Raw genomic sequence first — 13,392 nt, 5'->3', positions numbered from 1 at the left:
ATATATATGTGTGTGTGTGTGTGTGTGTGTGTGCGTGCGTGCGTGTGCACATATCTAATTTTGAATATATGTATAAGCTTCACAAATTATTTAGCTTTAATGCTTGAAAACGTAAAAGTATAGTAATGCTCACATAAATTGTAAATTAAGTATTGCTTTCAAACTAAAAATCGATATTGAAATTCAAAAATGGATATTAAAAATAGAATTGAATTCAAAATAGATACTAAAAGTAAAATAAATTTTAAAATGGGTGTCAAAGTTCAAAAAGAGGCATTCAAAAAATAAACATTTTCTTTGTATAGCTGAGAATAGGATTATCTATCACTTTATATAAATAAAAAAATCTCTTTATTTGCTTGCATGGTACCGATAGGACATGATAAAAAAGCGAGCTTTCCAGAAAAACGCAATTGATTTATAAGTGTTACATAACTTCTTATTTCAGGGATAATAGAGCTTTAAACTATAAAAAATGAGTGAACAAATATCTGTTCAAACGAAGAACAAAACAAAGAACAAAAATCTATTCAAAAAGACTAAAATGAGCAACAATTTCTAACATATATCTTTCATTTTACAAAAAAAGTAGAATGCAAGGAGGATTTTTGTTTTAAATGTACTAATTCTTCTTCTGTAAGATGTGGTGATAATTACAAATAAATAATAAATAGGAGAATTGAGTGTAAGCGAATTAAATTGATGAAAGTTTCAGGCGCATGTATTATTGTAATTGGTCGTTGAATAACATGCTTTTTTCTGTTGGTGAGACCATCTTCAGGTTGCAACTGCAATGCTGATGAAACTTTGAACTACGTTATAATTTTAAATGCACAGTGCGCATAAACATTGTTCTTTTTTCGTCTTCTCTTCATATTAAATTAATTTTTGTTTGCTATATCTTTTTTAAATAAGTACTGCTTTCGTTGTTTTTAATGTTCTTACCATCATGTAAATTATTGTGTTATTCTTAATCTTAAAATTCCTTTTGAGAGCGAAAACATAACCATGAACTCATGATTAGTTTCTAGGGAAGATTGAAGAAAGAAAAAAAAATTGATTTTGATATGATGCATTGATTTTTCGAATTAATGAATTGATTTTTTTATTGTGACCTTTTGAATACGGTGTTTAGCATGCTAAAGCCTGTCATTTCGACTCATATGTTCTATAAGCCTTAAGCAAAAGGACAAACTGCTTTCAAAAACTTTTTCCTTTAAATCTTATCAATGACAGTACGTATCACGCAATCGGTTAATACATAACACTTTTTATAATTCAAATTTTAATAATTTTGTAAATATTTTCCATTCATCAATATTTCCATTCATATTTTCCAATCATTACAATTTGATTCACTACGCAGAAACTAAAACAATAAGAAGCATAAAATTTTGAAGATGTAAAATGTACTAGTAACACAATGGAATAAAAATTCTAACAATAGGTTATTAGTTACAGAATTATTTTTAAACTGATGTAGTAAAAATTTTCCACGCAGGCTACGCTGCAAGCTGACCAATCAAGGAGCTTGTGAGAGGAGCGAGTCATGAGTAATTGGAGCCATTGAGTAGGTTGAAACAAAAGCAGTATTTGAACAGTCAAAAGGGAAAGAAAAAAAAGAGAAATGAAAAGAAATGGCTTACAGTCTGATCAAGTCTGCTGTTCATTGTATTGCAATTCTCCTCGCATTTACCAATCCTATCAATAAGCTCTTGGTTGTCTTCAGCCTGTAATTTTGTTACGGAGTCTTCCAAGATTGTCACTCTCAGCGATAAATCATCTAGCATATCGGCATACTGCAAACATTTCAAACTAAATATAACGAAATACGGGATATGTTTTTGCATTTTACCATAGTTATTTTTTCAATTTCCAAAAAAAAAAGGAAGAAAAAAAGCATGTATTAATATAGGATAATTATATAATTAACAATAAACAACCAAATGATTAGCAGTATTTCTTAACGATCCTCTTAATGCATATCTTTAGAATCCTGAAGTGTTTTCAGTTCGTAATGAGGTCAAAAATGCATTCATATTTGGGACTATAAATTAATAATTATAAGTCTAAAAAACGCTAACTTAGTCTCATTAATCAGGACTGAGGTAACCGGGACTGAAACCATCAAAACTTGTTTGATTGTCTATATAAATGCAATTATTAGAAAGAGCTTTCACTGATGCTTGATTGTATTTTATTTTATAATCATCGTTGAATATCCGATCCAAATTTGAATTTACGGCTACCAACAATCAACTGTAGTCCCAGAGGAATTGATTTGTTATGTGAACTTGGAGGATTCTGAGTCTCCGATAGATTTACCGTGCTCCAGTCACCATTTAATACATTGAGGTTTGATTAGAGGTTGATAGTGATTTGATGTTCTCAGTAAAGTCATCTTCAGGAGTTGTTATATTAGAGTATGATAGCGTTTTGATTTCCCCTCGCTTAAATATCGATTTGCTTATCTAATGTCGAACAGTTCATTTTATTAAAAGATTCTAATAATAAATATTAAGGGTGGTTATTTTAAATTTTATTTTATAACCGTCGTTGAACAGCCAATCCAATTTTTTGGGTTTACGACTTCTGGTGTTTAACTCCATAGACTTGTAGTTTTGAACTCAACATAGACAAGGGAACTCCTGGATCAAATATTAAGAGGAATTTGCCTTCGAATAGGAATTTTTGATGGAACTAACCCGCATTTGCATTACATTAGGAGGAAAACTACGAAAAACTCCCACGGTTAGCCTGACGACAAGGGAACCCCTGATGCGTCTACCACCGATTATATTTTGCATTACGATTTGTATGCAGAATTCGTATCAACCTGCCATCCATGGGATTTGATCCCGGTTCATTGAAGGCGAACGCTTTATCCCTTGAACCATAACTGCTCAAGAGTGGTTATTATGGAATACTCTACACGTATGGCCAGCAATCAACCGACTATCTATAAAACAAGTTAGAGAAGCAACCGTGGATAAACTAATTCCACAGGTAGATCTGAAAAATGCCGAAAACCTTACTTTCAATGGTATATGTATTTCATAGTGTTAAATTAATTCTTCATTTTCAAGATTGGTGTTTTAAAAAGTATTTCTTAATTGAAAAAAAAACTCTATTATCTGTAAAAGTATAATTTAAAAGAAAGAAAACAGTGGGATACTAGGCCCAAGTTTAAAAAGACAGAAGTGGATACTAGCACTTCAAGAAGAAGACCACCGATACCCACACATGAGACCTATGACGTTAGTGCTAGCTGATCGCTTATAAGCAAAATGGCACGTTAAAACTGAGCTATGTTTCACTGCATAAGTTAGAATGTTAATTAACAAAAATTAATTAAACACAGCGCCGTATTGCACATTGAATTCGTTAAAAATATGATTCCTTCTCCTCTACTTCTTTTACTTAACATGATTTCTTTTTTTTTTTTTAATGTATTTTATTCGCATGTATATTATGTATTTTATTATTATGCCAAATTTTTTTTTTCACGTTACTTGAAAGTGTATTTGCTACTTTTGTTTTTCACATTTATCTACAAACTGACGCTAAATGTTACAAGTCCTCCAGCGGTTTATCTCTGAGCTGAAAAAATTTGGCGGTAAAGTTTAAAATACTAAAAATTACCCCCCCCACACACACACACGAATATCTATGGAAGAAGGGCAATAATAAAAGCGAAAAAGTTTACTCGCCATTTCCTGAAGATTAGAGAATGTAATTTATTCTAGACGTATTGATGAATAGTAAGTGGGAATATTTAATGCTAATGCATTCGTTTTATTTATTTAGTGCTATACATACAAGTTCAGGTTTTTGTGCTAGTGCTGATTACAATGTATGACCATATACATTCGTTTGTTATAAAAGAATAATGTGTGTAACATATATATCTTACACTGCCATAGCTCTTGACTTCGGTCAGGTGTCATAACTTGGCTATTTATTAAAAAAATTTTTTTATTTATTTCCTTAAACAAGGTTAAATTTCACAATGCTTACTTTGAATAAAAATAAATTGTTAATATTTTATTGAGAAAATTATATATTTGATTATTTGGCATATATATTTTCTTTTTTATTGTTTGAAAAGTTATAATAGTACTGGTCGTTGAGGTATGCTCATTGTATACGTTGTCCGAAACTTCTGAATTTAGATTCGGAAAAGGTGGCGGATCGACTTGACTTTGTTTGACAAATCAATCATCTATTTTGGGAGATAAAAATCGAATTTTTCCTTTTGGTCTTTCTAATTCTGAACTTGTAACTCAAGCAATAAATATTAAGGTTAAGGCAGGTTTAATAACAGATAATTTGTTGGAAGGATTCTATATTTCTAAAGATCTTTCATACTAAATAGTTCTTAGCAAAGCTACTTATTTTAACTTATGAAATTATAGTATAACAATTAACAAACTATGTAAAACGAAAAACCTGTCCGAGTATTCTCTCCGCTCCGCCCATTCTCCTGTTGATGTCGGTCGCCCTCCACATTTCTTGAATCACCTTCGCCGGTTCGTCTTCGAAAAGCCTCTGCTCGGTCAATGTTGGAACTTCGGGATCTTTGGTCAACTCAAGAATTTCTTCTGCTACTTTTCGAGGATCCGCCTTTTCCACTTGAGCACTTTTACCAGACTCAGGAAGTGATTCCGATTCTTTTGTAATTTCCTCTGCTTCTTTTGGAGTATCCGCCTTTTCCACTTGAGCACTTTTACTAGATTCAGGAAGTGATTCCGATTCTTTTGTAATTTCCTCTGCTTCTTTTAGAGTATCCGCCTTTTCCACTTGACCACTTTGACCAGATTCAGGAAGCAATTCCGATTCGGCCGTATCTTCCTCTGCTTCTTTTCGAGAATCCAACCTTTCCACTTCAGCACTTTTACCAGATTCAGGAAGTGATTCCGATTCTGTTGAACTATCCTCTTCTAGTTTTTGAGGTTCCGCCTTTTCCAGTTGAATACTTTCACTAAATTCAGGAAGCGGTTCCGGTTTTGGCGTAGGAGCCGATTCAGTTGCTTTTATTTCAATATCTTTCATAGATTCTTTCGTAATGACTGAAAATGAATGAAAAACTCTTAAATATGAAATAGGCAACTAACCAACTCTTCATTTGGTGTAGTAGCTAAGTTGAAATGTTAATCAAGCTTTGAAAACAAAACGTAAATATTTGCCTCATTTTTGCTCTGAATATAAACAAAAACTGGTATAGTCCGTCTATTAAGAGAATTCTCTTCGCCATTTATCTGAAGCACTGGCGGTTACTATGGTTATGAGATTTAATTATTTCAAGTAGCGGTGTTAGGTCATTATTTGAAAAAGAGAGAGAAAGGGAATCAGGGGGAGAGCATCTTCCCTCGTTGAAATGCGCTATTTCTTGTTTCTACAGTAATAGATGGTCTTAGATTTTCTGGCGAGGGTATTTCTTTCCATGGACAAACTATATGAAACACGTGAAGAAATTTCTCTTTTTCTCACACATACACAAAGCATATTTCGTGACGTAATAGAACTGGATTTACCTCTTGACTGGCTTCGGAAACCACCTCAAGAAGAGGAAAATATTTACATTAAAAACGAAACAGATAAGAAGTTCCACCCCTTCCCAACTGTGAATTGAAATGAAGTCTAAGCTAACATTTTCTAATTGCGTATACTTCTTCAGATATGAACTGTTTATGTAGATAGGTACTTTATTTACGTCACACTAGAGCAGCACAATGGGCTATTGGCGACGGTCTGGGAAGCATCGCTGAGGATGATCTGAAGGCATGCCATCGCAATTTTGATCTTCTGCAGAGGGGATGGCATCCCTGTTTTAGTAGCCCGATGACCTGCTCGCGAAGTCGAGCACTTTACGGTAGAACAGTTTAACTTGGACCGATACCGCACACCCTCGGTGTCCCTACTCAAGCTGATCAAAGTGGTCACCCACTCGCTTACTGACCTCAGCCAGTGATGCTTTGGTGTTCTACTCGGAATCTTGTATTAACGATCAGTCAACTGCGAGACTTGAACTGTTTATAATTTCAGTCGTGATTATGAAAATACCCGCTTGTATAGTGTTGTACAAAAGCGATACGTAAACTCTAAGTTTTACGGAGAAATTCCATCATATCAAATCCAAAAGGGTGTACTTTGAAAGAAACATTCTTCTAAATATCAATGCGTATTATTTAAAAAAAAAAAAAAAAAGACATATGGATACACGAATTGCCATTAATTGGAGTTAATGGCAATTCAATAATCCTGCTTTTTGGGTAACTTAAACCAGTTTTGCTTGGGGAATTTCGGAGGCTGATTTCATCAAAACTGTTTTGCGTTTTTATTGCTAATATTCTTACCATAATTTTTTTATTTTGGTTAAGTTTTTATAACAAACAATTTTTTGTTTGCGTTTGTTGAATTAAGTTTATAAATCTTTACTTAAATTTAAGACAATTTCTTCATAAATTTACATGCTTCAGATTTATGACTTCAATCACAACACATCGCACGCACAAAATCTTTATCAATACTTTTTTAACATAATCTAAATTAGTTCTTTCGTTTGAAATTAGTTTTCTTTATTTCTGTATTGATATAAATGTTTTAGAAAAATGAGTTGTACATCAGGAATCAATAGTCTATTGAAAAGAAAACTAGATTTACAGTTCAGAGAGTTATAGCATCGTATCTAATTCAGTTTCATAAATCTGGAAGAAAAATAATTCATTGGCTTACAATCTATTGCAAACTTTTTCATAAATGTGTAGGAACATATGCTTTACTCAACTTTGTCAATTAAATTTCACACTTTATTGTTTTTTAAAAAATGATCAGTATTAAAAATAAATACATTTGAAAAAATGATAAAACCTAATGTTAGAGACTTTTTGAACTTTTAAGAAAGATGTCACCTTTCTCTTCTTTCTGAAGTGGAATGAGTGACAAGGAATGTCTGAGGAGAGTGTCAGGATAATCCTTTCGACGTTTCATGATGGCTGATCGTGCAGCCACCTCATTTTCAATCTGGCATGGCAGTTTCACTGAATGCAAATTCAAACGGATAACGAGCTGAGTCAGAACTGTGTGCAAGATATTGAAGTTGGTGCCATCTTCAGGAATACCTAGAGCCAAATCAAGAAGCTCTAAAAATGTAAATTTATCACTCAACATTTTTTTTACCTCATACTTGTTTCAAATTAGCATATTTTGTTACGACAATAGATTTTTGTTGTTCTTAGTCTTTCGCATTTTTTGCTTATGTGCTCCATAAATTCAGAAAACAAAATAATTAAACATTCAGTATCACATATTATTTTGCAGACTGTTCTTTTTTCAACAGTGGTGCTTACACTGCACATGCTATTTTTCCAAGCCAGATTTAGATGTCCAAGCCAGAAGCTGAACTTCATCATTGAGTAATATCATCATAAATCAATCGATTGCAGTATTTTTGTAGTTGTGAATGGCAACTAGCTGTTTGATCATCTAACTGATTGATCATTGATGGATTGTCAATGGACAGATAAGTGAAGACACGTCAGCTTAGACATTTGTGTTATTACATCCCTATATCCCTTATTAAAAATGTTATACACGTCCGTTGCAAAGTACAAAAGAATTCGCGATAATATTTTAAATTTTATAAAAAAAAATTTATTACTCGNTCCGAAAAAAAAAAAAAAAAAAAAAATGGTTTTATCAAAAAATGTTTTATGATTACAGAAATTTCCGTTATCATCCCTTTTCACGTATTTTTTAATCTTAAAGAATAGATTAAAATTTTTATACATTAGGGGTCACAAAGTAAGAGGAGAAAAAACAAAAACGAATTACACTGTGGAAGGCAGGACTGTAAGCACCGAAATATGTTTGATCACCGAAGAAAAATTGTGAAGTTGAAGCACAATATTGGGAAAAACTCTAAATCATCAAGCAATTAAACTGGTTTTGATGTTTTTCTCACGCCTTTTTTTTCACTGTAATTTAACAAGTTTTGAGAGGGTATTTTTTTTTCTCCTTCTTTAACCTTATTTTGCGTCCCATAATATGCATACTTTTTTTAACTTGGATTATAAAAATATTTATTACGAGCGATAATGACGGAGCAAGTACTTTTCATAAATTTTTTTCCGTCGTATGCCTCACGTCCATTCTTACTTTGTCAAAGATGAAGTACAAAAATATGTGTCGGTGTGAATTAAATATTTTTGAAATAAAATGTGTTGAATCAAAATTGATAACACGGGAGTTAAAACAAGAAATGTATCTAAAGAATAATATGTATTTTTGCATACATTATTATTAATATATTATCAATCAGGATATTATTATTGACATGGATTCTAAATATATATATTAAGGGCGGTAATTGCGTAATACCCTACCTAATATTAAAAATAATGAAACCAATCGGAAAATAATTTAACATGTTTCGTCCATAAGCTTCTTCAATTGAAAAAGTCAAAAAATCTTGAGTTTTTGGAACATTTCGCGAAATGTTTAAAAGAATCTATCAAAAATCAAAACTTTGTGAGTTTCTAAGTTAAAAAGTATTCTTGCGATTATGTTTAAAATCTTTGCTGATTTAAATTTATTTCATAAATAAACAAATTATGTCGCATTTTTAAATTTTATTCCTGTTTGCCATGATATTGGAATAAAAAAAAACAAGCAAATTTACGAAGTTCTTCAATTAGTGGTCAAGTGGCTGTTCATGGTAAAAAGAGATAATTAAATAAATAAATAGATAGATAGATAACAAAATAAAAAGCAGGAGATAGACAGAGAGACCTAGGTAACCGGAAAATCAAGCACTTAACGTGAAAAAAAAATATTGAAAAATGCAAGCCTTATTGATATTACATTTTAGTTACCTTTTAAATTAAATTTTATTGAATATGTAATTTATTTATATAATTAGAATTGCAATTAAAACTAAATAAGAATTCATGAATGAAATTTTTGCTATAGACCTAGGAAGAAAGAAAAAGGTAGCAATTTCTAACATCAACATTTATTCTTCATTTTGGAATTGCTTTTCATGTTCTTTTTATTTTGTGCTGAAATCATAAATATTTAATTCCAAATTTAACTAAAACGCAGTATGTTTAAAGTGTAAATAAGTGCAAATAGTATTTATTAAAATGTTCATTCATTATAAGCTATTCATTTCGTTTCAATCCAACGTTTCATTTTCGACTACGAGAAACAATCCAAGAGACGTTTTTTAAAAGTTGTCTCGTTGACGTCTACTAAGGTCCATAGAGTGTTTCAATCACATTTATGTCTATCATAGATATCAATAAGACTTCTGAATTTAGGCCATTGTCGATTATCCCTAAATAAGCTATAAGAAAATGTCTATTAGGCGTTGGTACTCGATCCATGACGTCTAGTGGATCATGTGATCGAACTCAGGAAGTCTACTGGATGAATTGTGCTGTATGGTTATAGTTTTGCTCTGAAAACACCTCAAATCATTATCAAAATCATCAATACAAAAGTGTCTGCTTAGCAAACAATTTTGGAACTCTAATAAACTCGTAGGAACTCTAATAAAGAGCTTAGAGAGTTACAACTTTCATCGCTCTTTAGTAGAGTTTCTATATCGAGCAAAATAATATAGGAACAAAATAATATAGAATACATATAGGAACTCAACTCAAAACGAACAATATTTTTCTGCTTGCATATTTCTTTTTTTTCAAATATTTATTTTTAGGTTATGAATTTTCTATTCCTGACTAAACTCTCAGAATCATAATTCCAAGATTGTGGCCTCCCCTTTTATTTTGGGGGTCAGAAATCCGAATCCATCAAATAAAAAAGGTATGTTTATTCGGAGAAAGTACGTTTTTGTGCCTGATTTCGGAACTTAAAATATCCTACGTTCTAATTAACTAGCATATTTGAGGTCCTCCCCAGATTGAGTTCTCGAACGTGAAGATTCGATCTTAAGATGAAAAGTTATTCATATGGTGGTTCGTTTATTTTGCTACGATATTTTTTAATTTTAAGAAAATAAAACATTATATTCAGACTTTTCATGACCTTACAATATGGTTAGAATACATTACAGAATCCGTCATGTCCCAGGAAACATTTTAATAAGTTTGCCAAACTCATCTACTGAATACAAAAAATTACTGTTAAATTTAAAAATAATAATTGCTACTTTTTGTGTACTTTGTAGCATAATGTGTTTTTTCAAAAGAAAAACAAAAAAAACAAACAGTAGTTTGTAGAAATTCCGCAATTATTTTTAACAATTACTTCATAGAATAGAAACGTTTGTTCTAAAGTTAAAAGATCCCTGTGGCTGCAGCTGAGCATAAACAAGAGTTATGTATTTATACTAGTCATTATGAATAAGAGATATCAATTTGACCATATATTCATGCCCAGACAATGTCAGCAATCAATTTAAACATATATTCAAGTGTGAATGTTCACTTATGAAAAACATTGAAGTTATTTCAAAGGAAAGAAACATATTTCCGATGTATTTAATTTCTTAAGCACATAAAATTGCAAATATTAGATAACTTCCTCGCATTTTTCAAACTGAATATTTGTTGTCGAATAAAGCATAAAAAATTGTTGTTTTAGGATAATGTTTTAGAATAACAAACTGGTTCATGCAAACATGAATAAATAATTACTAATAATTTATGGTGTTTCAGCTCATATTTTATTAAAAATCATTTTAAACTTAAGTGTAAATTAAATTCTCCAGTTAAATTCATTTCATTTATTAATCTAAGATTATTTGTTTTACGATACTAGAAGTCGTTCTTTACATATTTACATCAATATACATCATTGCGATACATTGATTTATTTACATCTAGAAACTGTTAAAAGGTAGAATAGCTCTTTTTGAGGTAGCCAATCAACTATGAGTTAGAATCTTTTTGGGAAAGGCTAAACTAGATCTTAGCCTGAGGCGGGGTGTGATTTTCAGCGCCATCTAGTTTTCAAGTTTGAGGCTAGAATCCACTTTAGGACCGCCTTAATATATATATTCTGCTTTGCGCCATCTGTAGCGCATTTTGATTGCCAACTCCCGACCGCGAAGCTTGAAAAATTCGGAAAAGAAAACGGAACTAGATGCGGGCAGAAGAAAGAAGTTAAGAGCGTTTATTAAAAAACTGTTGTTGCTTTCTCGTTGATACAGCGTTGATCATGAACTATAAGATGGAAGATCTATTTTCTTGAGTGCTTGTGAATGTCACAAAAATTGACGAAATGGCAACTAATTAAAAGTTTATGGGGGAGATAATATTCTACTAGTTTGCTGGAAAATTTTCAAGATGTCGAACAGTATTGAAATTCCGCTTCGGGATACCGAAGAAGTATGTTTATTTTGTTAGAATGATAATTTATTGAGTTTTTTATAATTCTGTTTTTTGAACTTAGATTTATGTTCCTGGCTAATTATTGATTTGGGGATATTAAAAGTTACACAATTTTCTCCTTCAAAAATGATTTTGTCTTAGATTTTATGTATTACCATTTCATACCAATTTTATTTCATTTAGAAGTGTAGGTTTTTCGCCTTCTCATTGGTAACAATGAGTCACCTACTCATTGTTAGTTACACTAAGATAAACTATTCACTTTTTTCCGAGTTGTTATTTCGTTGCGAAATATTTTTAGATCGAATGTGCACACGAGCGTAATTAAATTAATAACGAGATTTATAAATTCCACATTTTTGCTGACACTTTCAGCATACGTAAAAATATCGTGGGGAGACTTTCGTAACTTGATCTGTGACAGAATAATCGCAAAGTCTCGATAACTTTCGGGCAGCGGTCTGTGAGAAACTAAAAAAAATCATCACAGAAAGGGACTAACTCGAAAGGTATAAGTCGTAACCACCCTCGGGCAAACATCTACATGTTTTTTCTAAAAAAATTGCAAGTTTAAAATCTATTTGGCACCTTGGCGATTGTAGTTGGCGGAACAGGTCATGATACAGAAATATCCCCTGTGTCGTGAATTGTGTTAGAAAAATGAACAAGTCTTGTCAAATTTTCTTTTAACCGCCTGTGAGAAATGTAGAAAAACATCATAGAAAAGAATCAACTTTTCAGATGTAGCTCATACCCACCCCTTATACCAAACCTCTATCTTTTTTCTTTCTAAAAATTGCGAGTTTGAAATTCATTTGGCACTTTATCTATTGTAGTTGGCATTCTAGATGTGACATAAAAGTTTTTTAATAAAGAGATTCATATTGCAGAGAAAGATTTTAATTGTGTGGTCTATGCCGAATCACCAAGTCTTATCGACTTCTGGACAGTAATTCTTGAGAAACTAAAAAAGATAACGTAGATAGAAGGAGACCAACTTGGAGGATGAAAGTTTATAAGACATTTGGTCTCCTGGAAGTTGTAGTTGGCATGATAGATCACAATATAAAGTATCTTTCCGATCGATTTTGGAAACTACAGTTTTTTAAGATCCAAGACTTCTTAATTTTTGGTTTCATTTTTACTAGCTGTGGTTTTCTTTTTAAAATGTGAATTTTTTCTATTTTTATGTATCGCTTAATATGCGCATCTGTAATTTTTCGATTGATATGCAAAGAATTTAAAATCAAGAAAAGAGTTATTCAGTGAAACCTCTTGGGAGCAACTATTGTTTGTTGGACAGTAAAATGGTCATTAATGGAAGTTGGTCATTCTTAAGAGTTACCTTAATGGACTTATAAGTGTTATTGAATATATATGATTTTTTTCAACCAATTTTAATTTTAGTCAGTGTTATTTTCTTGGTATGGAAATCATATGTGTTGGCAGGATCCATGAATAAAATTTCTCGCCAATAAAAATTATTTCTACTGATATAATCATGTGTAAAAACAAATTTACCACTTATTAATGATAGAATTATTTTAAATAAATAAACACTTATGTTTTTTCTTTGTTTGAGTTCAATTCAATATCTTGAAAATTAGTTAGCTTTAAAAAATGAGAAGAGATTTGTTTGCTTGAGATGCTTAATTTTTTCTAATTTAACTTTTGACTCAAATAAATCATTGATAGCATCACCTTTGGTTCACTTTGACTTTATCAAGAAATTGTAGATCAAAATCAGCTCTTTAAATAAAAACCTCTAACAAATATTTTTGTTTTGATATTTTTTTTTGTCTTTCTTTCTTTGACTATTTCCACATTTGATGCAAAGGTTTGCCAGGTCACTGGGAAAGACAATGAGGGTTTCTCCTATAAGTTTTCTTCAACACAAAGTTTATGAAGAAAATTCAATACATAATATACATCCCAAAAGTGGTTGTAAATAGAGAAGGTAGCTGCTTAGAAGTTTTTCTTTCATGGAGGTTTCAGTGTATTTGAACAATTAAAACTTTTAGTTAGGACTGATTTA

At 31.4% G+C, this 13,392-nt stretch overlaps 2 protein-coding genes across 7 annotated transcripts in view; one reads left to right on the top strand and one right to left on the bottom strand.

Annotated features, from left to right (window-relative positions):
* The window catches only part of LOC107456630 (uncharacterized), a 31,491-nt gene extending 24,187 nt beyond the window's left edge, over positions 1–7,304 (bottom strand). The window contains exons 1-3 of one of the 2 annotated variants that reach the window (XM_071181632.1): positions 6,912–7,303; positions 4,450–5,069; positions 1,647–1,799 (exon numbers count right to left, since the gene is read on the bottom strand). In XM_071181632.1, the coding sequence (XP_071037733.1) occupies positions 1,647–1,799; positions 4,450–5,069; positions 6,912–7,170 (1,032 nt within the window). In that variant the 5' untranslated portion in view covers positions 7,171–7,303. Of the gene's footprint in view, positions 1–1,646; positions 1,800–4,449; positions 5,070–6,911 lie in introns of both variants that reach the window. The other variant, XM_043044853.2, reaches the window with a different exon arrangement.
* A 3,657-nt stretch (positions 7,305–10,961) lies between these two features.
* LOC107456634 (RNA polymerase-associated protein Ctr9) overlaps positions 10,962–13,392 on the top strand; it is a 42,393-nt gene continuing 39,962 nt past the window's right edge. For all 5 annotated transcript variants that reach the window (XM_071181627.1, XM_071181622.1, XM_071181625.1 and 2 more), the window contains exon 1: positions 10,962–11,354. In XM_071181627.1, the coding sequence (XP_071037728.1) occupies positions 11,313–11,354 (42 nt within the window). In that variant the 5' untranslated portion in view covers positions 10,962–11,312. The remainder of the gene's footprint in view (positions 11,355–13,392) is intronic.

The sequence above is a fragment of the Parasteatoda tepidariorum genome, chromosome 1 (genome assembly GCF_043381705.1).
Source record: "Parasteatoda tepidariorum isolate YZ-2023 chromosome 1, CAS_Ptep_4.0, whole genome shotgun sequence".
Classification (NCBI taxonomy): Eukaryota; Metazoa; Arthropoda; class Arachnida; order Araneae; family Theridiidae; genus Parasteatoda; species Parasteatoda tepidariorum.
The sequence above is the reverse complement of the archived record's forward strand: the minus strand, read 5'-3'. Positions and strand labels throughout refer to the sequence as shown.